Genomic DNA, 27,634 nt, shown 5'->3' with positions numbered 1-27,634 from the left:
GGGTCCCAGGAACACTGCTCCCCTAGGATCAGAGAGGTTAAGTCCAGAATTTGGTCACACAGAGCCTGAAGGACAGAAAGGAACACAGAGGGAGAAGAGGGCCTGAGAAGGGGGTGGGGATGGCAAAGGGGAAAAGCCACTCCCAGATTTCACTTGCAAATCCTGGCATGGTTGTTGGATGGGGTAGGAAACTTCACAGTCCCTAAGAGCAAGAAAAGTATGCAAACAAGTGCATTTGCATAGCAGTTCAATGGCCCTCAGGTCCCAGGGCCTCTCAGCACCCCACCCCCACCCCACACAAGTACCACACCACCACCTAGAAGCCTGCAGACCTGACAGCTAAGGTTTCCTGGGCCAGAGGCTTTGAGCAGAAACTTCTCTTCGGAGCAATTACTATTCTCTCCAGTGGACGGATGTACACTCTGAGGGAACCCCAGGTCTGAGATGTTAGTGTGCAAAAACTGAAGCGTGGAAGCTTGAGTACATTAAAATGAGCATTTGTAACAGGGAAGCTCCCAAGGGCTTTGTGTTTGAGACACTGAGCGGTGGAAGCGCCGTGACCTGGCGTGAGAGCTCTGGCTGCTCCGTGGGGCTCAGAGGGCAGAGGAGCTCAACAGCCTTGACAACCATTCCCCCCGGTTTTCCAAAGGACCGGCTCCAATTGCACATGATGTCCTCTTCCACACTGATTTGTAAAAGGTGTAACAAAACATGATCTAAGTTTAAGGAATGACTTCTTCACAGGCTTCCTGAAAATGTAACGACTGAAGGGTAGGGGGGGAAACCCCTGTGTTCCCAATTTTTGGTTTTGGGGAAGCAAACACAGTGAATGAGGGGAACCCAGGTTAGAGAGGCTGAAAGGGGAATAAGGGCAGAAAACACCAAGGACACCCCCAACAGGGTAAATCGAATTTCCCACAGACAGAGGTGATGGAGTCAAAGGTCAAGCTGAAGAGCAGCAAGTAGTTCAGACCGGGAGACAAACAGGGTGAAGCGAGACTCGCAGAAGGAGGACAGTGGCCCTAGTGGGAATATCTCCACCACGAAGTTCCCTCATTTTCTACCATCCAGACTGTCCTGAGCGCCAACCCAAGGGCTCCTCAGTAGGAGCTCCTGGGTCTGCCCGAAAAGCGCCCCCTTCCAGACCAGACACCTGCCCTGTCCGCTTCATGAAGGGCTGACTCTCCCCGCCTCCTGTCATGCCAACATCTGCCTGCTCCCCTAGGAGCCACCGGAGGGCTCGACCCACCCGTGCTCATCCACCTCACCCCAACATCCCCGGCGCTGGGTGTTGCACAGAGCGGGTGCTCAAGGTGAGCTGAATGAGACCCTGGCATCTTTCTTTACTCTTGGAGAGGGGGAAAGTCTTCTCAAAGAGCAGCTCGGGCCTGAGGCCAAAGCACCGACCCTGCTGGAAGGGTGGCCTCGAAGGGCTCAAGTCACGTCAATGGCCCTGTTGTTCCGTTGCACACGCACCAGCTGTGCTTCCTGCCTCTCCAAGTCCCCCTGTGGCTGAGTGTAACCCTCACGTGCCTGGGGTGGGGTGGGGGGTGGGCATTGATATTATCCCCAAAACAAGGACTTGACGGCTTCCATAAAATGAGGGCCCGAGGCACACTCCTTTCGACCTCACTCATCTCTCCAGTCTCAGAACTTCTAGGGCCCTAGGAGGCTGCCCTGGGCCACCGGGGCCCGGATGACACAGCCCTCACTGTATGGAGCCATTTGGAACGGGTTGATTCCGACCACAGAGGGCCGTTCCTGCGGATGCAGAGCAAGACAGCACAAGGCCTGTCACTGTGGCGCATGTTCTGTGCCCCGCTGACAGGGAACCAAGCAGGAACCAGGTCTTATGCTAGTTCATTTTTCCCAAAGCATCCTGCAGGTACTAAGTGCCAGGGTATTTGGTGATTTGGTTTGTTGGGTGGTCTCTTCACACTGGTCTGATTGACTGAATGCAGGGAGAGGTAGATGAATTCACCAACAGGCCCCCTCAGAGCTGGAGCCTGGTGTCCCTTCCAAACGATTGGCTACTCCCACCCCTAGCCAGACTCCCCCTGCGGTGGCTGAGGTCCCTAACCTTCCAGAGAAAGAGCCAGGGAGGGGCTGTATTTCCTGGGCTGAGGGCACCCCTAAAGCCTGCCGCAGGCCCCCTCTGGCCCCCCTGGGGAGTGCCCCCCCTGGGGAGTGCCCCACAGCTTTGTTTACACTCACCAGTGGATGGGACACTTTCCCCAGCCTCGCCAACCCCACCCGCCTCCCTTAAATAACTGAGTTTCCTTCACACCCAGAGCAGACAGACCTACCCATCCTACCCACTCATCACTCACAGCCTTCCGCATTTCCTGTCTCTAACCCAGTCAAAGGAAAACCCCAAATTTACTGTTATTGTTTACCAACCTGTCTCCTCACACCACAGCTCTGAGACAGGGCCTCAGGGTGAGGGCAGGAGTACAGACCCAACCTAGACCAGGGGCCCCACTCCAAACCTGGGGTTCCCTGTGGCCTCTGGGGGGTGGAGGGGGGGGCCGCCTGAGCGTGGGACTGCAGTAGTGATAAAGGCCACCAGACACCTTACAAAGAATTAAACCATCTCCTTGAATTTCTCACAGTATCACCCCCATTTCCAAGAAAACTGAACTCTGCTCGGCGGAGAGGAATCTGGTCTGTTGCTGCTGCCTTTCCCCCACCCGCTTCCTTAGCGGGAGGACTGCAGTGTGTCTGAGGAGCGCTGCCTGTGGAAGCACGAGATCCAAGTCAGCTTCGTTCACCTCTGCTTCGTTGTGGAGGCCTCCCTCGGGAGGGCCATTTTCTCCTCTGAGGCAGTTTCCCCAAAGGCCCGTTGGAGGCCAGACCGACCCACTACCTCAGAGGGCTTTTGTGACTGAAGAAATCAGGGTACTGGGTCACCCGGCACGGTATGGTGCTCAGCAGGCACCGTGAGTGTCCTCAGCCCTCTGCATCTCACACCACTTCAGGGTGCTGGAGAGTCCCGCCCTGTAGCACCCATGCAGGCCAGCATCTGTGTTTAGGTATAACAGTGCCGTGGCCACCTATCTGGGAAGAGGTTAAGTTGCCCCTAGACACAGAAGGGGCATCATGGAGCCAGGCCAGCAGGCCCAGCCAGGGCACCGGGGAGAGTGGAAAGGCCCCGCTCACCGAGCCAGGCTCCTCTCAGCCCTTCGCCCTGGCCATCCTCCCTGAATGCCAACTCCAGGCCCACCCTCTGCCACGAAGATGTCCTGAGCTGGGCTCACCCAGAGGGAGAGGCAAGTGTGTGGGGCAAGAGGATGAGAAGGCTGTGAGACAGGCCTCTGGGGGAGCGGCGATCCCCAGATGCCACCTCCTAACCCCTGGACCAGTGAACATGTCACCTCACATGGCAACCTGGGCTCTGCAGGAGGTCAAGAACCTCCTGGCTTATCTGAATAGGCCCACTCTAATCACATGGGGCCTTACGAGTGGAGACTCCTTCCTGGTTGGGGGGGGGGGGAGTGTGCTAACAGGAGGGTGCACAAAGGGTGCTGCTGCTGGCTTCAAGGAGGGGGAGGAGGGTCATAAGCCCAGGAATGAGGAAACCTCTAGAAGCTGGAAAGGCAAGGCAACAGACTCTCCCAGAGCCTCCAAAAACGAACACAGCTCTGCTGGACCTGGATTTTAGCCCAGTTATACCCTATCAGACTGCTGACCTACAGAACTGGGAGATGCTGAATTTGTGCTAAGTCACAAAATGCATCATGACAGCAATGGAAAACTAACACAGCCTCCCCAGACAGCAGAGTGCTGACGACTCCCTTCTCTCACCTCAGGCCCCTTCCCACCACCCTGGCCCCCTCCTCCCCAGGCCGTCACCGCCGACACCTTCGTAAGCTCACACAGCCTGACGGTTTCTCTGAAAGCAAAACCGTACGCTGGCTCATCGGAGCAGTGGTTTCTAGAGTGATGACTAGAGTTTCAACATAAGACCCAACCACAGCTGTCCTTTCAAGACTTATGCAGGGACCACCCTGCCTGAGCCCATGAGCCCGAATGGAAGGGACGTGACCCACGAGGAGGCCTGGCACCCGGGCAGGAGACACGGTCTGAGGAGGAGGTTCCGCAGGCCTCAGGGTCCTGAGTTCTAGTCCTGCCCGGTGAGCGGTGTGGCCCACGGCACATGCCTTCACCCTCTCCATCAGCTTCCTCACTCACAAGACAGGGGTACCCACCCTGCCTCAGCTTTCTCCCCCGACAGCTCTGAGGCTCATGTGAGAAAATGTGGATTTTACTGTCTAACTGGCAGAGAGAGCAGTGGGGTCAGTAGACCAATTTCTACCTTTGGCCCTACAGCAAACCAAGCCATGTGATCTCACACATCCCCCTCCGGGCCTCGGTCTTTCTACCTGGGAATGAAGGGGGATGGGTCACATGAACCCTGAGGTCTCTTCCAGCTCTGCTGTTTTTTGGTTTCTGCCTAACCCCTATCGCCCCCTCCTGGAAATTTCAAGAACTACACCAACCTGCTCCCCTGGTCTCTTTCTCAGGATTTGAATTCAATTAACCACCACCCTCTTCTCCCTAGACCACCCCACCGCCCATGCCAGTTGGCCAGGCCAGGCTGAGGGTGCCAGTGTCTGACTATGGCTAAATGGGTGAAAGAATCATGTGCCAAGAAGCAACTTGGCTCCTGATTCATACTTGGCAAGAGCACCAGCTCCCAGGCCCTTCCTGGCACCTCCACCCTGCTCCAAAGGAGAGCAGCATTAAAGCCCCTACACCAGACAGACACACGGGCCAGGCCCACAGGGCAGGCACTGGCTGCTGCTTGCCCAGGAGGCCCTCCCCTAACCCCTGGAGGGTTCTCATCCCCTCCTGTACCTTCTCCTTCCCTCCAGACCCTCAGGTCTCTTCCCCTCCCCTCCCCACCCATCCTGTCCCCACCCCTCCTGTCCTCTCCTCTCCTCTTCTCTTCCAGCACACCCAGCCTCTGTCCTCCCAAGAGACAGAACCACTTTCCACGTGAGAGAGGAGAGATGGAGGGGTTGAGGGCTTAGCTCCATGAAAAAAGAGAAACAAAACCTTTCAACTATTAAATCCATTTAGTAAAGACAATTTCGCTCATACAAAACAAGTTTACAACACTCAGTGCCGGACACACCACCAGACACAGGAGGCACTGCAGGCACCCGGAGCCCTTCCCCCACGACAGAGAAGACCCTGGGTGCCCCTCTACCACCCTGCCCTGAGGGAGATGAAAACTGCAGTTATCACTGACCCCCCCACCCCTACCCCAAAGGGACCATGGCCCTGAGGACCTCTCCCGTGCTGCACCTCAGTAATACTGGGGGAGGCCCCCACCCTCCCCTCACTGGCCTGGACACACGAAGCCAAGTTGTTTCGGGTGGGGGTGACGTGGCTAATGGGGAAGGGGCAGAGTCGGGACATCTTTGGTGTGAAGACCGCCCCCCAAACCCACTAGGCCACACAATGGAAATGTGTGGGAGGACCACAAGGATGGTGTCGCCTTTGCCCATAACGGGTAGCTGGTGAGCCCAGGGCAAAATACAGAAGCTCTGTGTCACTCATAAAGTGCCCAGGCTCACCCACGGGAGCTGAGAAGAGGCCTGTTGAGAAATGGCTAAAAATGTAAGAAAAACAGACAAGAGTGGGTCAATAACGGCAGGAAGGGAAGCAGAGGTTACTCGGCAGATCAGCACCCCTGAGGACTAGGACCAGCACTAAATGGGGAGTTGGGGTCCTAGTGGTGGGTGGTCCAGTCTTCCTGATTCTGTGCCAGTGCCCAGTTGCTCCTCTCCACCTCCCAGACTGGCCAGCAGAGACAGGCATGGAGGGCCCGGCTCGGAGTCCAGACAGGCTCCGGGCACTGTGGCAGGCCCAACACAGGCAGGGCCGGCCCACCCAGGAAACGTTCTGGAGCCCCAGCAGGGCCCCTCCCTGCCTGCCCCGGCCCCACAAGCACACAGTCCCAGGCACACATGCACGGGCTCGCACACACAGTCGATCACACTCCTATCTGCCTGGCACGCGAGTGATGTCCCAGGGCTCCAGCAGAGGACATGGGCGGTACCCTGGCCCTAGCCCTCCATGGCCTTGAGCTCCGGGACGCCTCAGCCAGCGGCGAAGCTCAGGCTGTGGCAGGGACTGGGGCAGGTGGGACAACACACAGGGACACTCTCTATAACAGTTTCCACAAATACCCTTTAACGAGAGGAAGGGGTTTGGGGGAGAGGAGTGGGGAGGGGAAAGAACAATAAAAGAAGTTTCATAAAAATTCTAAGTCAAATTACTGATAAAACTGCAAAGTGAGCACAGGTTCAAGAGCATCTTGCTCCCTTCTCTCCGTGCCCTCCGAGCCTCTCCCTCTCTGGGGCGGCCAGAACTGAAGGCAGAATTCAGCCTCTCGTGAGGCTCCAGGCTCCGTGCAGCCGAGGAGGAGGGGAGGCGGCTGCAACAGTTCTGTGTCTCTTCATGTAAAAAGTACTTCCAGGTCGAGAGTTATTGCTTGTCCTCCGGGGGAGGACGGGCCGAGCGGCTCAGTGAGCGAGGGCTGCGGCCTCCAGGGCCCGAGCTTTCTTCCGCCTCTTCAGAAGCAGGGGGTTGGAGGCGTCTTCGATCTTTTTTATCTTGATCTGCTCGTAGTCAACGCGCATTGTGGCCAAGGCACTGGTCATCTCCTCCTGGGGTGAAGGGGTTCCAACAACAGAGAGTCGTAAGTAAAGGTAGGATGAGGATGGGCGGGCGGGGCGGTGGGTCTAGGACCGACAGCAGCCTCAGCCCCAGGCTGGGCTGAGTTGGCCACCGCTGCCGCCAGTCTCCCAGAGCCCTCCAATGACCACACAGGGAGGCAGGGAGAGCACAGGCCAAGGAGTCAGGAGGCCTGAGCTCTGGTCTGCCCCAGCCACTCATCAGTTGTGTGACCTGGAACGGGTCATTCCCCTCCCTGGGCCTCAGTTTCCTCATCTGCAAATGGCCTCTCAGGCCCTTACAGAGACGCCGGGAGTAGAGAGTTGTGGGAAACAGTCAGCTGAGTTTAGACTGCACACAGACTCCTCTGCCCCAGCCCGGTCAGCAAGTGGCTCAGAGTCGCTGTTCTCACTGGAACAGGTATCCCCGGGGCAGAGAATGCAGAACCAAATCCTCCCCGGCCAGCACCACCAGGTGCTCCTGGGAGCTGTGCCCCAAGCCTCTCTAGGCCAGTGGTTCCCTCACCTTGACATCCTCCCACCGCTCCTTGTCCTCCTTCAGGACTCGGCTGGTGTGCAGGGGGGTCTGAGGGACCTTTGTTGATTGCTGAGGGGAGAGAAAAGGGGTCCAAGTGAAAGCCTGGGCAGGGCAGAGTCCTGGCTAAGGCCTCATCCCAAGGGATAGTCCCCAAGGACCCAGGTCCCTCTGGCCCCCAGGCTTACCATGATCCAGGGGTGGTTCATAAACTCCGTGATGGTCATCCTCTGAGTGGGCTCCGTTTTCAGCAGGTTCCGGATAAGCATCTTCACTGTGGGATGACACAGGGAACAGAGCCAGCTCAGGGGCCGCTCTCCCGCTCCTGCCCCTTCCCGCCGTCTTCAGGGAGAAACCTGGGGGTGCCGCACGGGGGCGGACTGCCTGGGGACCATCACAACTACCCCCCCGCGGGACTGCCCGGGCCTGTGGCAGGCCCTTCACCCAGGCAGGACACGCCCAGCTGCTGTGCGCAGTCCACATCTACACCCCCTACACGGCCGTGTGTACACACACATGCACACGCACGCACACGCACACACAAACATGTGGGCTCTTCACCTTCCTCTGATACTTCCGACCACTCTGGGTTGGGAAATTCATACTGGCCCATTCGGATGCGACTCTTCATGCCCGGAGAGATGGCAAGGCCATGGTTGGAATAGAAGGGCGGATACCCACACAGCCTGAGCCAGGGGAAGCAGGGAAAGAGGAAGAGTTGGTGTTATTTGGGGTAACTGCACCAGGAACAGGCTGAGAAACACACTTCTTGTAAAGGTCACAGAGAAACTGGGACTCGGTGACCCAGGCACAACGCAGAAAGCCAAGGACAGGACCCAGGATTCCTATATACCAAGCACCCAAACCACAGGTTTCCCTGCCCATTAGCTAGTTTACACCCATCACTTAGCTATTAGAACCCACTAAGCAAGGGGACGTGCAAGAGAATCTCAGGCCATTCCCCACCCAGAAGGGGAATGCTAACCTTTGCCTCCTCCTCTCATCCCAGAGAGGTCAGGCCTCCTCCCACCTCTGCTGGCCCGGCCCAGCCCGGTCCGGTCCCAGTCCCCTCCCTCCCACTCCCTCCCCGGCACACTCACAGGATGTACATGATGACACCCAAGGACCACATATCACAGGACTTGTCATACTTCTCTGGGCCCAGCACTTCTGGAGCTGCAAACCAAAAGGCAGTGTGGGCAGGCTGGTGCTCAGACACGGTGACCCACCACAGTTTCTCTGTGGATGACGCTCCCCCCAGCCCTCCAGCCAGTCATGAGGGGACCATAGCTTGGGGTGGGAGGGGAATAAAGCAAAGGCCTTCCTCCAGGTGGAACCAAGGGCTCGAATCTTAAGAAAAAAAATTCTTGACAAGGGCCTTTCCGACCCACAATGTCCACTGAGCTTGACAGACACATTGCGAGCTGACCCTGAGCCATCAGCAGGGGTCCAGAGCCGAACTTGTGTACCAGACACCACTAGGAACCTGCTGGACATGACGGCTCTTCTGGGGAGAAGTGCCCATGTGCCCACAGCCCTGCCCGCAACCTCAGGCAGACAATTTCCTGTGACACTTCAACCCCAGCTTGGCTCTGGAGAGCCCCGCTTCAGGCCAGGCGGCACCAGAACCGGCGCCAGAGAGCGCTGCGGACACGGCTCTCCTAGGGCCTGTGGTTCCAAGATCAGAAGAGGGTCTGAGAAGGCTCTGGGGAAGGACAAGGTCCGGGTTCCTCTGGACTTACCAACATAGTATGGCGTATAACAAGGAGTGGTCAGCGAGTTGTGGCTGGTGGTTTCCTTGGCAAAGCCAAAATCAGTGAGTTTCAGAATGGCGTTGGGCCTTTTGGAGGTGTACAGGAGGTTCTCAGGCTACAGAAAGAGACACAGAGAAATAACAATCCTGCCATAAGGTGCTCTGGAAAATCAAAAGGGTACAGCTAACTTCCTTCCTCCCTCCGTCAACAGGCACTTGTCTAGCCCCTATGATCTGCACACCATCGGCTGCATGTGATCAGCTAGCTCCTGGCCTTCCAAGAGCTGATGGTGTGCTGGGAAGTAAGAGACGAATGCACAGAGCCAGCAATAAATACCACAGGCAGGGAAACCAAAGGTATGACTGTGTGCTGCCGACTGAGGACTACAGGGCTGAGTGTGGCCACAGAGGCTTCCCTGCTGGTTTGGAGGTTTGCCTAGACAGGGCAGACACTGCAGAGCAGAGAATGGTACCCTGCCCCCCTCTGCCCTCAGGAACCAGGCAGCAAGGAGGCAGGATGACTCTGGCAATCCTTCCTGGGGTCCCTATGATCCCAGAGCCCTCTGCAGCACCTGAGCTGGGGAGCAGTGTGGGGAGGGGTGAGTGATGAACAGCTGGTACCTTGACATCCCGATGAGCAATGTTGATTGAGTGCAAATACTGAATGGCCTCACCAATGCTCTTCATGATTTCCGACGCTTCTATAGAGGAGAGGGAAAGAAAGTCACAAGATTGTCATTAGGTCTGAAAACTCAGCATACTAACCCACCGCCCACCCCCACCCCTGCCCCCATGCAGCCTAAGGCTCCCTATATCTACTGCCCAGCCCAGAAACCAAGACACAAGGGGCCGCCTAGGCTCAGCTGAGGACCCTAGTCGCAGCAGCAAGCCAGAGGAGGCAGCAGTCCTAAGCATCTTCCCAGAGGGCAGGCACTGCAGAGGGTCCCCTTCAGAAACCCTGCTGCCCTGCCTGCCCAAGGCATATCCCACAACCGACCCTTTCTACCTCTTTCTGTGAACGCCTGGTCTCCTCGGTCCTGGATTCGGCTAAAGAGTTCTCCACCATCCAAACTGAAAAAAAAGCCACAGTTAGACCTGGGGAACACAACACCCCACCACCACTCTCCATCATCCCCTTTCCCCCCAAAATTCAAGCATTCACATTCTAAGCTTCGGGGCACATCTGGCCAGTCCTCAGAAAGTGAGGGACCTGGGCGGGGAGTACGGAGGCCGGGCCAGGAGCAGAACCGGCGAGGCTGCTTACCACTCCATCACGATGAGCAGGCACTTCCGCCCCGCATACAGGTTCTCATAGACGTCCACGATCCGCACGATGTGTGGGCACTGGGAGGCCCGCCAGTGCAGCTCCACCTCGCGCCGGGCCTTGGGGCAGTCCTGAAGCATCTACAAGCCAAACAGCCTCCTGAATAACGGCACCATCTCTGGAGGGGGACAGCTGCCTGCTGACATCCCCACTGATGCACCATAAACTCCCTCCACCACCAATCCGCTATCCAGCCAGCCCCCTTGGCATTTTCCCTTGGCAGCTCCTTCTCCTAAATCCTGACTCAGAGTGTCACAGCTCCCTTATCTCTTCAGACAGAAACCCCAGTGTGACCCCTTGGGGTCTTGACAGTCCATGCAGCGAAGGGCACCAAGTCCATTCTAGAAGGCGGGCAGCAGGCGGCACCAGAAGACAGGGAGAAGGAGGCACGGGAGAAAGACAGACCAAGGAAAACCAATCCGATAATGGAGAGGGGTCTGGGGGGAGCAGAGACCCAAGGATTCATAAGAAATGCCACTTCCACGATCCCTCCAACCCAGCACACCGAATGCTGAGCAACGTTCTTTCCCCTTCTGTGGTTTACCTCATTCGACCACCGGTGGCCTCGGAGTTGGCCCACAGGAGTTCAAATCTTGATTCTTGTGAGATGTGCCACCTTAAGCAAGCTCTTTAACTCACCAAGCCTCCTTCCCATCCCCTCATCTCTCCTGGGTCAGGTGGCCAGGGGCATTAAAAGAGCCTGAATCCATCATGAGTCTCAGCGGCTGACTCTTGACTAGCCCAAGCAAGTCTCATTAAGTCCAGGCGCTTTACTAGTGACTGGCTTGGAAGTAGGCTAAGACCAACATTGGCCAGGGAGAACTTGGTAGGAAATTGGCTCAGAGGCCTCTTAAAGGGAGCATGAGGACCATACATCAACTCTCCTGCATATGACACCTGGGACCATGACAGTCACCTTGGTGCCATGAGGGGAACCAGCCTAAGAGGATGAATCCACACACTGAGGAAGGCAACCAGGAGAGGGGGCCACTACCTGGATCCTTGCTGATACCACCACACATCCTGTATGGCTTCTTTTTGGCAAGAGCCAAAAAGCACCCTAATACACCCCTTTGTAAATGGGTATAAATTTGTTATAAGAATTAAATGAAAGAATTCTGCAAAATGCCTAGCAGAGTGCCTGGCATGTGCTCAGTAAGCAGAGCTGTCATTCTCATTACAGAATGTTTGCTAAGTGCCCAGTGCAGATGCCACAGTCATTAAGACAAGGACCCTCACAGACTTACCGACTCTGGGGGAAGTCAAGATTAGCACCACACAGGACACACCCCAACTGCCATGGACAGGAGAGGACTGGGTATGAGGCAGGCAGCCAGACTGAGAAGGAAAGGCGCAGGCGGAAGGGAAGGGAAGGGAAAAATGGCGGAAATCAGGGCTGACTCAGAGGGAGCGGGGTTGGGGTGAGTGGATGAGCTAATAAGGAACCTGCTGGAAAGTGCATGAGGCTTGGTACTTAGTAGTAAGATCAGATGGCCAAGATGGAGCCAGATTACCAAGGGCGATGAAAGGCAAACACAACAATTTCCAACAGTAAAACTAGCACTCATTTATGCTATGGCCCATGATGTGCCTGACCTTTTCTAATTTTACAGTAATTGCCATTTTACAGGGTGAGAGAACTGAGGCTCAGAAAAGTAGTGTGTGCCGGGCTCAGATTTGGAGAAAGACAGAGCCAGGGCTGGAATCCAGGACTGGTGGGCTGCAAAGCCCAGACCTTTTCCACTCTACGGAATGGAGGCAGAGGCTGTTAGTCTCAGACTGCCAAATGCAGACTGACTTTGCAGAGCTGATGCCCAAACAGATGCCCAGTTAATTCAGTCTCCCAAGGAGCCAACAAGAGGAAGGTTCCCATGGGGTCACACTGCCACCTGGTGGCCAAATGAGGACACCGCACAGGTCCTGGGTTCAGCCAGCCTCAACTTCATGCATTTGGGTGCACCAGGAAATTTATTTTCCTTCCTCAAGCTCTATGAGTAGAAGAAGGCACTGAGTGATTTCATGTGCATGTAATTTAATTCCACAAGCATTTATTGAGCTCCTACTATGGGCTTTACAATGCACAGGATTTCAAGATCAAATGGAAGAGTTCTGATCTGAAAGAACACAGGCTGGGGCTGGGGGGCTGGGGAGCACTAGGAATGCACATAGAAAATACTTATAACCCACTGAGATAATGGGCTGTAAGACTGACCGATAAATTCAAAGGATTCAGGGGCAATGGTTTTCAGAGCAGCCAAACAGGAAAGACCTCTATCGCCCCCTATGGGCACACAGGAACTGAGTCCCTGAGAAGAAGAAAGTTGTCAAATTTACTCAGAGGCAATATGAAATCATGGATCAAATATTACCTACCTGGGCCCCTCCCTCTTAGAGCCACTGTAAACATTTAATAAAATAACACCTCTAATTGTGCTGTGTCACCAGACAGGCACTCATCACCGAACCTGCAGCATAACTGTCTCTCTGTCATATCTGTGCGAGACTGGAGTACAGCCAGCACAAGTCATCTGCAGGACCGTAGGCTGGGTTCCTGTCTGCGGCCTGGTGACCACTGCCTGGGAACCAGCTCCAAGCTCTAACCAACCACAGCTGTACTGAGTGAAGTAGCACCAAGGCCCAAACCCAAGTGCACGCCCCTCCTGAAAGGACAGCACACACTCGAAGCTCTGTCCTCTGCCTTAGGCACGTCAGCATGTGGCATCAGGCAAACGAAACCTGCAGCCGGAAAGCCTGGGGTCGCATCCCCCTCCAGGCTCGCACACAACTCTCCGCCAGCAGAGGGGGCCGCTGGATCCAGTACAACACACCTGGCCTTGGGAAGCACACGCATCTCACTCCCAGTTCTGCACTTCCCCGCTTGTGCCGACGAGGCCACTTCACATTTCTGAAAAGGGTTTCCTCATTTCTTATACCGGATTCCATTAAACAACACAAGCGATTGTAAGGAATGATATTCTTTAATTCTAAGAGAAACAGGATAAAAATTTCCCATGAAGACTGGTAGCTGACATTCAGGGACATGTTTATCAAAAGTCCCTGAATGGATATGAAAACCAACGCAAGCAATGAAAGCAAGACCTTCAAATCAGTCAGGAGGGCAGGCTGGCTGACGTCATGGGGCAGAGCCGGGAAGAGCCAAAGAGGCTTTGCAGACAGCTGTGGCGTGCAGAGAGCCTGGAGAGAGGAAACCAAGAATGTGCTAATCTGGAGTGCACGGCTAAGTAAAGAACAGCAGGGGAGGTGCCTGAGCTCCAAGCCAGAGAGAAGAGACAAGGAGAGAAAACGGGATTCCCAGGGTGTCGACAGGGACAACCAGCAGAGATGCGGTGGAAAGTTCAACCAGAAGCCGAGAGAGTCACCTAGGAAAGGTTCCACCTCTCTGACATGGAAAAGGGCAGTGGATGCCCAAGGGCCTGAATCTGAAGAGGGGAAGCGTCTTCCTACTAAAAAGCCACATAGGTTCTTGGGCAAGGAATGTCTGCCTGTCAGGGACTGTGATATATTTTAAACCCATGCTAAGCCTGGAACAGATACTGTGACTTCCCTCCTCCCTCCAAGCTTGCGTCTGAAATTCTCTTGCACTGTAGAAGAGACGGCAGCACGTGCTGTATTGTGCTAGACTGCAATGCAATAAGCCAGCCCACCTCCCAGTGTGGCAGGGGCCAGGCACTAAGCCACGGAGTCCACTGCCTGCGGGGGACTCCTACGGCTCCCAACATGCTGTTCCTGCCTCTCTGTCTTTGCCGGAACCTGGAGGGAGGCAAGATGGTCCCACTTATCTCCCCCCCAATCTCCCATCATGGGCTCACATGAAAAGACTGGAAAATAGTCAGCATCCCAAGCCTGGCTGAGCAGAGCCAGAGAAAAGGAAGAAACAGAGCCCAGGCCTGAGGCTGTGCTCACCAGCAAAGTAGGCATGAGGGCAGGGGGGAACAAGCTCAGGCCCCAGTGGAACATGCCCTGCCCAAGCTCCACCAGCACTCACCAAGGCGTTTCTAATCCCTTTGTGCCTCCATTTCCTATCTGTTACATAGGATGATAACAGTACCTATCTGTGTTAAATGAATTAACACGTACATTTTGTAAATTACTAAGAGTGGCACTTGGCACACAGTAAGCACTGCATTCGTGTTTGCTGACTGTTCTGCTCCCCCCAACACCCCTGCCCCCAGCAGTGTGAGAGTCCCATTGGGGTGGGGAGCTGGACCCCACTCCTGCCCATCTCATTTAAGGCGTTAGCACTGGGCGGAGGGGGATGCAGAGCCCTGGAAGGGAAGCAGTTTTGGCGTCCTAGGCCCTGAGCAGTCCAGCCCCTTGCCTAAGCCACCTAAACAGGGCAGCTGGCAGCAGGGCTGCCATGTAATGAGAGAAGAAGCCAGCCCTTCCCAGGAAGGACCCTGTGGCAAGAGGATGTGGAAACCTGAATCAGACTCAGTGCTGTTGGTGTGCGGTGTGTCTTCTTGTTAAACAGGACAGCCCTGCACTCCCAGCAGGGGCGCAGGTCACTCGCCAGCCCCCAGCTGGTAGCACACAGAGAGGGCTGGGGCTGACCTGCAGGCCGTCCCAGGAAGAAGAGAAGAGGAGGACTTGGGAAGGAGGGTCGCTGCCTGGACTGGCGTCTGAGCAAACCCCTCCCATGTAGCCCACCAAGCAGCAGGCAGCCTCAGATCCCGAGAAGCAGGAGAGAGGGGCCGGGCCACTGCCTGGAGCATGCTGTGCTACTGGGGTGCCAAGTAATAGGAATGGGGAACCCTCACACCCTTCCTCACACCCACCCCAGGAGGAAGTCTCCTATTTTATGAATAACAAAACAGGCTCAGAGATGGTAAGCAACTAGGTCAAGGCCCGTCAGCCAGCCAGTTGTGCCAGCCAGTTGTGCGGGGCAGGGCAGGAACAGGAACTCCATCTCCACTGCTCCCAAAGCCTCTGGTCCACCACCCATGGCAAGGCCAAGGGGACAAAATCTGCCCAAGGTTGTAGTGTCAAGGAGTCAAAGGTGGGGGCTGAAAATGTACATGTGCCCTAAAGTGCAAACCCTTTGACCTTGAAATTCCTCTTAGAATTTTACCCTAAGGTACTAATCATAGATGGAGCTTTAAGGAGATATATATTTTTATATATATCTCCCAATAATTGTTTACCTTAACTAGAAACGGCTAACAAGGTGAGTGCCCAGTTACAGCAAGAGACTTATCTATATAATCTAGAGTCTTTAAAATGATGTTTCAGAATAACATTTACAGGAAATGGATTCCTATGTACCTATTAGCTTCTTAGTCACCATCATTGTCTACTTTTTGTTTTTTTGGCAGCACAAATCCCAACGTGTAGTTTCCTTAAATATATTTATCAGAAAGTATCTGAAAGTAAGTGAAAAAGCAAGTTACAAAGCCTATGTACAGTACAGTTCTACATGTACATCCACACATAGATACACATAACATGTGTGTACGTCTGTGACAGGAAGGGCATTTGTACTCAGTAAACGTTAATAGTAATTGTATCTTAAAGATAGGATTACAGGTGACTTAATTTTCTTTACTACATCTTTACTTTCTTCGTGATTTCTAATTAGCATATATATACTTTTTAAAGAGGCCAAGAAGCTTAGCTCTCCAAATTTTAATTGGAGGCTGTCATCCATACCCCTACATGGCCAGGGAACAGCAGCTTGTGACTTATAGGCAGCTCTGCCAGGCGACTCAGCCAGCCGAAGTCCATGGAGTCTTGAGCAAGAAAGCAGCTCATGCCCAGGGGAGAAGATAAGGAGAATTGCAACGCAGCTGTTCAATCATTCGCTGGCCCCAACCTAGCCCTCTGGAGCTCCCCAGCGAGGACTGGGGCATCGTGTCTGGCTCAAAGATCTTTGGCCCTCTCCTTTCAGCCTGCAACCTGGGGACCTGGGCCTCCCAAAGCCCTGTACTAGTGAAAAAGGGAGGTGTGAGGAGGTCACAAGGCTGCAGGACCAGGACACAATGTCCTTACATCATCTACTATCTCTACAGGTCCATCCAAAGCCTCCACCCCTGGATCTGCAGCCAGGGAGGGAGGGGTGTGGGGAGGAGACACACAGCACAGGCAGTACTGGATGTCACCTTCCCAGAATGACATCACTCAGCAAAGACCCGAAGGTCTCGAAGGCTGTGGGATATCTAACAAAGAACGTGACAAGGAAGGCCTGCCCCATGAGACATTTTAGCGCACGAGGCATGTAATAAGCAAGATAGGTAGGTTGGTTTTATTTATTTTTTAAAGATTTATTTATTTTTAGAGAGGGGAGGGAGGGAGAAAGAGAGGGAGAGAAACATCAATGTGCGGTTGCTGGGGGCCATGGCCTGCAACCCAGGCATGTGCCCTGGCTGGGAATCGAACCTGTGATGCTTTGGTTCACAGCCCACGCTCAATCCACTGAGCTACGCCAGCCAGGTGGTTTTAATTTTTAATCACGCATTGATTTGTGCTGCAAAGGAAATAAACTGGGAGCTGCCACAAAAACAGCCCTGGTAGTGAGGGGACTCTCTCATACCCCAAGTCTCCGAGAGATGTTTAAAGGCTGGGGAGACACAGTACAGGCCTCTGGTCACCCAGCCCAGCTCAGGGGCATGAGCGATGACCAACCGATAAGCCCTGATGAAATGAGGACTCTCCTCTGCATCTGGTGGGGGTGGGGAGTGCGCCCCCATGCCAGAATCTTCGCAGAGCTCAGTGAGGAGCAACTGAAGGTCCTCCCCCAGAAGCTGATCTAAACATGAACCTCGCAACAGATTTGTTTAACCTCAGAAGGTCACTGTAATAAAAGACACACAGAAGTACATCACTGAGGGCCCTCGTGTTAGCGCACACATTCCCAGACATTTGGGAGGTAAAAGCCTCTATTCCTTACTGACTTTCATTTACGGGATGGGAGGAAATCCCCACCCAAAACAAAGCCAAAGCTTACAATGGGAAATCCAGTTCCAAAAGCTGTAAAACAACCAGGCCACACTGCCCAGAAGGGGAGCACAACCTTTCCTGTGGTCCCCCCCACCCAACCTCCCTCCAGGACCTTCCCGGGGCAGCCAGAGGACCAAGGTTCCACAAAAAGGCAGGAGACTTAAAGGCCACACTGTAAATGACAGTATTTTTTAAATATTTACAACACATGATGGATAAAAGGCTAACTTAACTCTGGCAAATCAACTGTAAAAGATTAACAACCCAATATAAAACTGAGCAAAGCATAAGAACAGGCCGTTCAAAGACGAAGAAACACAGATGGCCAAGCAGGAGATACTCGATGCAACTCATTAAAACAGAAATGTTTGTAAAACTATAATAATAATTTCACCAGAATAGCAAAACTCTTTTAATGCCTGACCAAAAACATAACAAAATAAAACTTTTGGGTTTATGCAAAGATTTGGGGAGGAAAAGGCACCCTATCATATAACCAGTAGGGATATATTTTTAGAGGAATTTGGTCATATCTGTCAAAATTGTAAATGTCCAAACCTTGGACCCACCAACTACCCAGATAGGAAATCACCCTATAAATGTGTTCCTAAATCATTTTAATGGCAAAAAAAGAAAAGAAAAAGAAAAAGAAAAAAAAAAAGCTGGTAACAACCAGAATGCCTGCCCCTCAGGTGCTGGCCACAGAGGTAGCAGCGACCAGCACCAGAACCAGCACCAGAGCCGCAGAGCTCTGTGGGCTGCAGCCACACCCACTGCCGTGGGCAGGAGGGGACGTTACCAAATGGGCACGAAGACAAAGAACAGGCTGACACTTTGGCTGCACCATTAATGATCTCATTTTTAAATGGAACTGCATTCACATTATGTAACTAACTTTTTTTAAGAAGGAATTTTTTAAAAGATTTTATTTATTTTTAGAGGGAAGGGAGGGAGAAAGAGAGGAAGAGAAACATCCATGTGAAAGAGAAGCATCGATCAGTTGCCTCCTGTATGTGCCCTGACCGGGGACCGAACCCACAACCCAGGCCTGTGCCCTGACCAGGAATCAAACCGGTGACCTTTCGCTCTGCGGAACAACACCCAGCCAACTGAGCCACACCAGTCAGGGCCGTAACTAACTTTTAAAGTATAATCAGAAAGACATGAAGCAAATACACCAAAAAGTTAATAAATGCTGTGGTTTTTAATTTCTAAAATAAAATACCAACTAGAATGTAAAATAATACCCCATTTGGGTGTTTTTGTTGTCATTTTTGTTTTGTTCGTTTTTTAAGGCAGAGGGAGAAGATATATGGATTTGTGGATGCTTCAAATTGTCCTAGAGGAATTTACCCCCCAAAATATGTTAACAATGTTAACCACTAAGGTACAGTAAGTACGAGAAAGAGGACTGTGTTTTTCTTTCATTTTTCCTTTTTATTTTACATCTTTCTATTGTTGAATTATTTACCGTCTATATGTATTTTCTTCCTTCAGTCAAGGTGTTTACACTCTAAAGTGCAGTTTCCCTCGCCTTAATTTGTCCCCTGACCGGACAGTGACAGCTGTATGAGGAGGCACCCTAAAACGAAATTTATTATAAAAAATTGCGTATTTTTTCTTACATGTTTAAACTTCAGTCCCCTTCAAAGTACTCTTCTCCATTTGATGCAACGCACCTATTGAGATGTTTTTTCCACTGCTCAAAACAGTTTCTGAACTTGTCGATTTTGATGCCTTTTAGTGCTCCTGCCTTTTGTTTCACCTCCTCCACATCGGCAAACTTCCCCTTGAGGGCTTTTTTCATCCAGGGAAACAGAAACAAACTCACTCAGGGTGGGGGACAGGGGAGGAGACTGGTTGAGCGGGAGGGTGGGGAACAGGGGTCAGGCCATTTTTGGTCGAAAAGCGCTGAACACTCAGGGCACTGTGGACAGGTGCGCTTGTAAATTACCATGAAATGGGCAAATACACGGAAAGAATCTTCAAAAAATGCACTGAAGCCCAACAGCCTCTCACAACACCAGTTAGTACACTGCTGCAGATGGGTTCCTAGAACACTCACCTAGCAAGGGAAGCCTGTACCTCTACAAGATAATTCCACTTTGGGGGAATTCTATTCCCTCGTATGTGCCCCAAAGCAAGCCAACCCTCCCGCTAGGGAGGGAGGTGAGCAGAGATAGTCCCACGCTGGCCACAGGAAGAAGGACTCGGTGTAACTTCTAAGGATGAGGGAAACTGAGTCCATGTAAAGGCCTGGCATCTTCCTGGAGAACATAACCAAAATACAGCCAAAAGCAGGCCAAAGCCCCGAAGCGCCACTGCTGGCCACTTGTGACGCACGTGGACGTGAGCACTGCACACAGCCGGGGCATCCGACACCCCCAGTCTGGGGCAGGAAACCGAAACACTGGAAGACACAGATATTTCTGTTTCTGCCAGTAGATGATTATGACTCCGAAAGAGAAAGAAATTTTCACATGTGCTGCACCAACACGTGTCAGGTGCACTTTATAAATAGAAAATAAGCCACACGCCAGCCTCCCAAGAGCCCTCTCAGAGTCAACTGCTGACTCCACGACAGGTGTGGTCGCCAAGGCCCAGGGAGGTAACCTGCCCAGAGCCACCTGCTGGAAAGTGACAGAGACAAGACTCAGACCCAGTTCAGACTCTAGCCTTCAAGTTCTGCTGTTCCTCCTCCACTACAAGGGAGGCTTTGCAAAACCCTGAGCTTCTAACACTGGTCTACTGTTGCCCTGTCTCGCTGTTCCTAAACACCTCCCTTCCCCGCTCCGTTCACAGGCCTCTACCCAGTTATCTCTGAACCCGCCAGGCCCAGCGCACAGCTCAGTGCAGAAGATTAAAGGGCAGGCTGTGTATCGGAACAATGCTGGGGGCCGTGGCCCACAACAAGATACATGGCATCTTTCCCCGGGACACAGAGGTGGGGGTAGGAAGAAAACACGCTGAACTCTCCAAGTTGGCTTTAAGCTAAATATGAGTGTCACGGAAAAAAAATGCCATGTCTGAAAATCCACAGAGATGGAGAAATGACCAAGAGAAATACAGACGGGAGGGGTGAGCAACGCTGCCTCTGGCCTACCCAGTCTCCCTCAGTTGTATCCCATACAACTGACAAAGCAATTTTCCGTTTTTAATTGGAAGTCACAAATGCCATTTCACCTTCATCACTCCAATTTAAGGCAGAAGACCCCTGGCAAGTGCACCTTAATCAACAGATCTAGCAGGAGATGAGAGAGAAGGTAGAAGAGAAGGGTCATCTAAATCTAGGGGCAGTGTACACACACACGTGTGTCCACACGTACACAGCACCCGGACTACAGTTTCACAATCCACTTGCCTAAGAGTGGAGGACAACCGAGCAAGGAAAGAAGGAGAAAGAACCATATATGGTCACATGTGGGAGAAGATGTGGTCAGGCAGAGGACACAGACCACTCTTTCCTACACTATTAGCAAAAACAGCACAGATGCAGGACAGAGCTCGAGGGACCCACTCTGGGCACAAGGACATCTGAGAAAGAGATGACAGTGTTCTCCTGCTAAGAGTAGGGCACCTGATAAATTCCTGTCTTGCTTTACTAACAGTCTGCCTCTCATACAGCCGAGGATACAAGGAAGAGAACTAAAACCCTAAACCCAATTCTGACCAGGGAGCCAAGTCTCATAAACCATGTTTAAAGAAGAAACACACACACACACACACACACACACACACACACACACTCAAAAACAACTTAGTTAACAAAAACAGTAATAACAAGAACACCACATTGGGAAGTAATCTTGTCATTTAAGATTTTAAATTTTAAATAACAGAAGAAAAAAACCTGAGGACAGAAACTGTCATTTAGCCTTGACTTCCGGAAAACCAAGATTTAGATGCTGACACAAAGGAGCAGAGGAGCGGAGATCCCCAAAGGGAACGCATCTGAAAACCATGCCCTGCTCTCTAACAAGCAGACTGTGATCATCTAAAGCACAATGACCCGGAAAGAGAAACGAGAAGCAGACAGCCACACATGCCAAGGCCACCGCGGGGCCAACTCTGACGAGTTCAGGTGTTAAAGGATGTGTCCAAAGACATGAGCAACTGCCTATAACCAGGACAGACCCAAAGAGAGTGGCTCATGAAACAGAATGAACAGAGTTTGTAAAAATGCAAGAACTATGAGAAGTATGCCTTGAACCTACATGCAAAGCTGTAAGAAGAACCAGGGAGGAAGTGGGCCCATCATGGGGACAGAGGCTATAGTCTACAAAAGTAACAGATATGGGGGAATGTTCATCTCCACTGTGGTCCATCATAACTAAGGAAGGAGAACGTTCTTCAGATCGGAATGAGCTCCACAGGTACAGGCTTTTAAGGGAAACCTCAAATCCAAACGAGACCAAGAGCCAACTTATAATCACCCAAGGGTGAGTGAGTTAAGAGAAGCCAGTCTTAGAAGAATCACACCCAGGATGCAGAAAGAATCTGCAGGTCCTGAGATGGGCAATGCCCTGCTTTGGGGCAGCACACTTCCCCTCAGCACCCACTATGCTCCAGGCACCAGACTAAACACTTGGGCATTCAAGGAGATGACAGTCTAGTCAATGGAACAGAAACAATCTGTAAACAGAACTGCTGGCAAGAAAGGCTGCTCAACTTCCTATGTCTCCGGCAAAGCTCTAGAACAGATCACGAATTGGACCATCACAACCCAGCCTGGGCTCCCTGAGAAGCCATGCCAACTAGTCTGATTACCATTTTTAGCAGGGCTACTAAATTATAGAGCAAAGGTCAGATACACAGGGCTTTGACTTCTATAAAAGCATACAAAGTCTCCAGGCAGACCTTTGGGATGACAAAGAGGGGGTAAGATGACAAAGCGTTCCAATAATATTTGCAATTGTTACAAATGACCAATAATAAAGTGTCATTTAATGGGTCTAGGACAGGCTGAACATGCACCAAACTGAACACCCTGCTCCCTCTCACTTGGCCCCCAGCCTCGGTTAATGACAATGACATCACCATCTCGCCAGACTCTCAGATATAAATCTTGAAGTAGTCATTCTCAGCCTCTCTCCCTCCCTCCCCCACCCAACCAAAGCAATCCAATTTTGTCTTGGAAAAATCTCACAAATTCATCTTCCCTTTTCCAGCCTTGCTGCCACTTGCTTGGTTCCCTTTGCTCTTATGTGCTTTCTAACCGGCTTCTAGATGGTATTTAACCTGCTGATGGGCCAACTGGCGGAGGGAAAATCTGAGCAAGACAATTGCTTCCTTAAGACTAGCGTGATAAAACCCAAATTCCTTCCCATGGTCCTTCTCCGCTCCTACCTGTGAGACCTCCGCCCTCACCTCCCAACACATCCCGTCTTACTTAACCTACACTGAACTTCAGGGCTCTCCAACCAGCCACGCCTCTGCATCCTTCACAAACAAGTGCATCATCACTCCCTGCGAAGCCCCCCCGAGGACTCCCAAGCAGAGTGAGCCCCTCTGTCCTCCCTGCTCCCACCACTGTTCAACTCCTACTTCAGCACCGACTAGTACACTCACGACACCAATCCTCCTCCTGCTGTACGGCCTCGGCCCCAGGAGGCTGGGACGACGTCTCGTTCACCTTTGATTCCAAATCCTAGGCCCAGTGCACGGCATTATGGACATACTCAATGTATACTCGTGGGCTGAACCCACAGGACACCTCCAGTAACAAACCAAGGAATGCCACTTTTGCTTTGCCTGGTGTTTTACCGGCAAGTTGACTCAAGACAGCTAATCAAACTTGCAAGTGACTGAACACTGGAAGTGTGCCAAGATTTAAAAAGACTACCACAAGTGAAAACATGGGCTAAAACTAACCCAAAACAAAGTCGTATGTTAAGGTTCACAAAGACCATCTAACCAGCTTGTGATGAAAGAGACCTTCCTCTAGTCAGAGCCACGACACACAGGGAGTGAGCACAGGCCTCCGGAGCCAGGCTGCCTGTGCTCACAGGCCGCCCCACTTAACTTGAACTCTTCATGGGGCCCCAGAGTGTCCTCGCCTTCTTAGACCTCCAGTTTCCTTCAGGCTGACACAGAGGTAACAATACCTACCTCCTAGGGGAGTTGTTCAATTAGTAATACTAATAATGTATTTGCACTTAGAATTGTGCCTACCTAAAAACTTTGTACCATTATTTTTTGCTGCTCTTGTTTTCTTGTTAACAGATACTTCTCTAAGAAAAGAGAAGCTATAAAGTATTGTACATTAAAGCAAGGGCCCTGGAATTAGATGGTCTCAAGTTTAAACATCAGCTCCAAGCTTAGTAACTGCCTAACCTCAAGCAGTTATTTCACTTTCTCATCATTGTCTTCATGCATTAAGTGGGGCTACTGATAGTATCTGTCAGCTACATTCACTTCAGCATTTGTTCAAGTGGAACAGAAATGGAGATAAACTAAATGCCCATTACTAGAAAACTGGTCAAATAAATTATGGTACACTTATAATGGTGCATAAAACAATGTGTAATTATCAAGAATGAGGTAGATCTAGATATATACTGAGATCAAAATTTCTCCAAAAAAGGTATTCTTCCATGAAAAAAGCAAGATGCAGGTTGATGCATGTAGTCTGATTCTATTTCTGTAAAATGTTTCAAAAAAGCAAAAGGAAGGTGAGCATATTCACCCCAAGTTTTGTACATACAGACAGCCTTCGCTCTATGTAGTAACATGGAATCATAGAAATGACTGTGCAAACCAGTCTTAATCATCAATGAAAAAAGCAAGATTGTTCCATCACCTTGAGAAATTTTTGCCAAAACAATAAAACCTTAGTTATAAATGAAGAGAAATGAAAAAAATAGTAAAACTAGTATTTATTTAGTATACTGTAATAAAAAGTACTAGAGACACTGAGAATGAGCATTTTATTTCTTTGCAAAGCATGTATCCAAAGTAGTCTGCACTGCGCCTGCCTGGTCACACAGGACACAGATCGAGCATCTTCTCCACTTCTGCAAACTGTCACACTCCTTTCTAAGTTTGCGCCGGTTTCCAACATTTCATCCTTTGCACTTTCAATGTTGCATAATAACCTCCAAGAGCGCCCGCAATGTTAAGTTTTTTCCAGTGTCACTTCCTCTGGAATTACTTCATCTTTCTCGGCGCAACCACTCATGTCGGTGAGTTCGCCCTCGCCAAGCTCCTCTGGCTGCACCCATGGTCTCCGACTGGGGCAGTGGCGACAGCCACACAGTCAGGGGTTCACTCGATGGTTGTTTCACGCTCGGCTCCAACTTTTCATTTCTTGTCAGAAAAACTCCCACTCTTGACTATCTCTCTTGATAAAATGTCACAAGTTATCATTAGGAGACAAGGAGGTCAGACAACTCTGCACGACTTTCCTGTCTCTGTGTGAACCCACCAACAGATGGGCCATGACCCACCGACACACTCTGGAAGAAGGGACCCTCTGAAAGAGGGGGCGTGAGTGGTCACTGGTCCTAACGAACACCTGCTGTGTGCACAGCAATGTGTGCACTGAAGGGCCAGTAGCAAGGCCTGATTCTATTTCTGTAAAATGTTTCAAAAAAGCAAAAGGAAGGTGAGCTTTTTGTGGATTACTCGGGAGTCCATCCACACGACACCTGGAATTTGAGCCGTGATGTCAGGGGCCTAGTGTTATTTAGCTAAGCCGTGGCGACTGAAATTCATGCACACTGGAACCATGAGAAGCCAGTACTATCTGCACAAAGGAGGTAATACACAAGTATATCCACTAAAGAGTAACAGAGGCTACCCTTTGGGAAGAGCTATATTATTTAAATGTTTTTCAGTGACTACGTTCTACACCTTAAGAATGGTCTCAACCTGACTTCCCCCACAGGGGACATTTGAAAATGTCTGGAAATATTTTTGATTGTCACAGCTTGGGGGGCCTAGAGAGGGTAGTAACTAGGATCTGTTAGGGAGAGGCTAGGGATGCTGCTAATTCCTAAGAAGCACAAGACCATATCCCACAAAAAAAAAATGATCTGGTCCAGAATGTCAATAGTGTAGAAGTTGATAAACCCTACTTTAATCCAAACAGTGTTTATTAAGTTATTTTTAATAGTACCTTTTTCATTAGGTGATGGCAAAGATTATGAGATCATGACAAGCAGAATAAATAATACAGCTATGATTTATGAATTAATGCAATAAAGGTTATTGATGTCAGACACTCTAGATGACTTCAAGCTGTAGCAGTATCTTCATGCCACCTTAGACTTGTGGTATTTTTTACAAATGTTAACTCACTGGTGCCATGGCGTGGCTGTCAAGGAGTTCACATCTCCGTCAGCTCACTGACTGATCCGAGCGCCTAGGTTGAGGCAGGAGTCCAGACCCAGCCCACCCCACTCCACCCCGCAGACCGCGAGTAGAAAGAATCCAGTGCTCACTTCTGGGCAACACATTTGAAAAACTTCCAAAGGTAACAACCAGGACGTAGAATGTCTGAGACCCATGGCACATGAGAAAGGGTCCCCAGGACAACTGAAGCCTGAAGCAGAGAAACCCCTGAGGGAGCAATTCAGGAATGAGATGTAATACCAGTCCTGAAATTCTAGAGGGCTGTCGCAGGGCAAGAGCTAACTTCGAATTGTCCTGTGTGGCTCCCCAAGGTAGAAAGGACAAGGAGCTGTCCCACAAAAGTAGGGGCCTGGAGGGTAGCAAGCTCCCTCTCCCTGGAAACATTCCAGCAGAGGCTGTCGGATGGGATTTCAAGGGACTCCCACACTGAGTAAGACAATAATCTAGATGAGCAATAAGGCTCTTCCTAACACAGCCTTGGGCGCAGAATATGAGAGAGCAGTGAGCAGAGGGAGTCAGGAACAAGAATGACAGTCTCCTTTGGCCCCGCAATGCCTCTCCTAGGAACTGACCCATAAGAAATAAAAACACGATGTTCACAGAAGCTTTGGTCGTGGCAGTCAAAAACTGGAAATACTCCACATGTCCATCAACAGCAAAACGGACAAGAAAATGTTATCACACCCACACAACAGAATACTACTCAGTATAAAAAGAAACAAACTACCAATACAAGGAACCAAGTGGATGACCCTTACATAGAAGAGTTCATACTGATTACTCCATTTATATGATGTCCCAGAACAGGTAAAGCTAAGCCATGGGGGGGAAATCACCAAGAAATGAGACTGCCTGGGAAGGAGCATGAGGGAACTTACGAGGTAATAAAAACTTTTTATTCTATATCTTGACAGAGGTTTGTGTTGCATGGATGGAGGGAGGCATTTATCAAAACTCAAAAAATGATGCACTTAAAATTTTGAGCATTTTGAAATTGATATACATTTCCATTTATATCAATTTTACCACCAAAACAAAAGCATGAACAAATATTGAACTCGAATTAACACTATGCACACTGAAATGTTTAGAGGTGAAGTGTACTGATGCCTGCAACTTACTATTAAAATGTACCCCCAAAATAAGATACGCTGATAGACAGATGGAAAGATGGAGAAAGACGTGACAAAGCAAGGAGAGTAAAATGTCAATGACAGAATCTAGGTGGTTGGGTATTTAAGTGTTTACTGCACAACTCTTTCAAGTTTGCTGCATACCTGACATGTTTCATAATCAAAAGGGAGAAGTAACAGTCCACAGGGAGCACAAAGAAAAGAAGAGGTGGCAAGGGGGAGAAGAGGGGCTGTTTCAGCCCAGAGAGTGGCCTCTCCAGGGCAGAAGTGCCTGGGGCCTGGCTGACCTGGGAGCAGGTGATCTCAGCCGAGATGGAGAACATGGTGAGGATAGTGCTCAGACCTTTGTTGTCATAGTTCCTGTTCCTAAGAGACCAGCTCCATCGCTATCCTGCTCTGAGTCCAGGACAAGTCTCTGCCCCTCTCTGGCCTTGATACCTTCCCCTTGGACTGAAGGGACCAGGTTAGAGGATCCTCAAAGTGCTTTCCAGCTCTGACAGTCTGTGCAAACCATGTTTCTAGACAAGAGCCAAAGGATGCAGAGATGCAATTACAGCTTCAGCAAGCTCCTGCCCGTTTCCTACACACAAGAGGCACGGAGCTTGCTGTTGTGTCACTACATCTTCAAAGAAAGGGACTGGGGACACTAGCTCTCAAATGTCTGCGTGCAGATTATCCACTCTGTAGATCAGCCACAGCAAACCCGGAACCAATGAGTAGGGGCCATTGGTTCCCCACCCCGCCCACCAACACACAGAGGGTTTCTGGGACACGAACCTTATGGAAACCAAGAGAATTAAGGAGATACATTTGCCAGAGAGAAAAAAATGCACTGACATTTTGAGAAGTCCAATTTCAATAATTTTTAGGTTATCTACCCTATTATCTCTCCCTCCCTCA

General features: G+C 51.0%; 1 protein-coding gene across 1 annotated transcript in view; it reads right to left on the bottom strand.

Moving 5' to 3' along the window:
* Positions 1 to 5,059: 5,059 nt before the first annotated feature.
* MAPKAPK2 (MAPK activated protein kinase 2) overlaps positions 5,060 to 27,634 on the bottom strand; it is a 44,254-nt gene continuing 21,679 nt past the window's right edge. Inside the window, exons 2-10 of the mRNA XM_045841565.1 lie at positions 10,236 to 10,375; positions 9,978 to 10,042; positions 9,593 to 9,672; positions 8,961 to 9,087; positions 8,319 to 8,394; positions 7,780 to 7,904; positions 7,407 to 7,492; positions 7,210 to 7,290; positions 5,060 to 6,677 (exon numbers count right to left, since the gene is read on the bottom strand). Coding sequence (XP_045697521.1) covers positions 6,534 to 6,677; positions 7,210 to 7,290; positions 7,407 to 7,492; positions 7,780 to 7,904; positions 8,319 to 8,394; positions 8,961 to 9,087; positions 9,593 to 9,672; positions 9,978 to 10,042; positions 10,236 to 10,375 — 924 coding nt within the window. The 3' untranslated portion in view covers positions 5,060 to 6,533. The remainder of the gene's footprint in view (positions 6,678 to 7,209; positions 7,291 to 7,406; positions 7,493 to 7,779; positions 7,905 to 8,318; positions 8,395 to 8,960; positions 9,088 to 9,592; positions 9,673 to 9,977; positions 10,043 to 10,235; positions 10,376 to 27,634) is intronic.

Source organism: Phyllostomus hastatus, unplaced genomic scaffold (genome assembly GCF_019186645.2).
Source record: "Phyllostomus hastatus isolate PE091 unplaced genomic scaffold, TTU_PhHast_1.1 phas_contig_36, whole genome shotgun sequence".
Lineage (NCBI taxonomy): Eukaryota > Metazoa > Chordata > Mammalia > Chiroptera > Phyllostomidae > Phyllostomus > Phyllostomus hastatus.
Note: the sequence above shows the minus strand (reverse complement) of the source record. Positions and strands in the feature narration are given on the sequence as shown.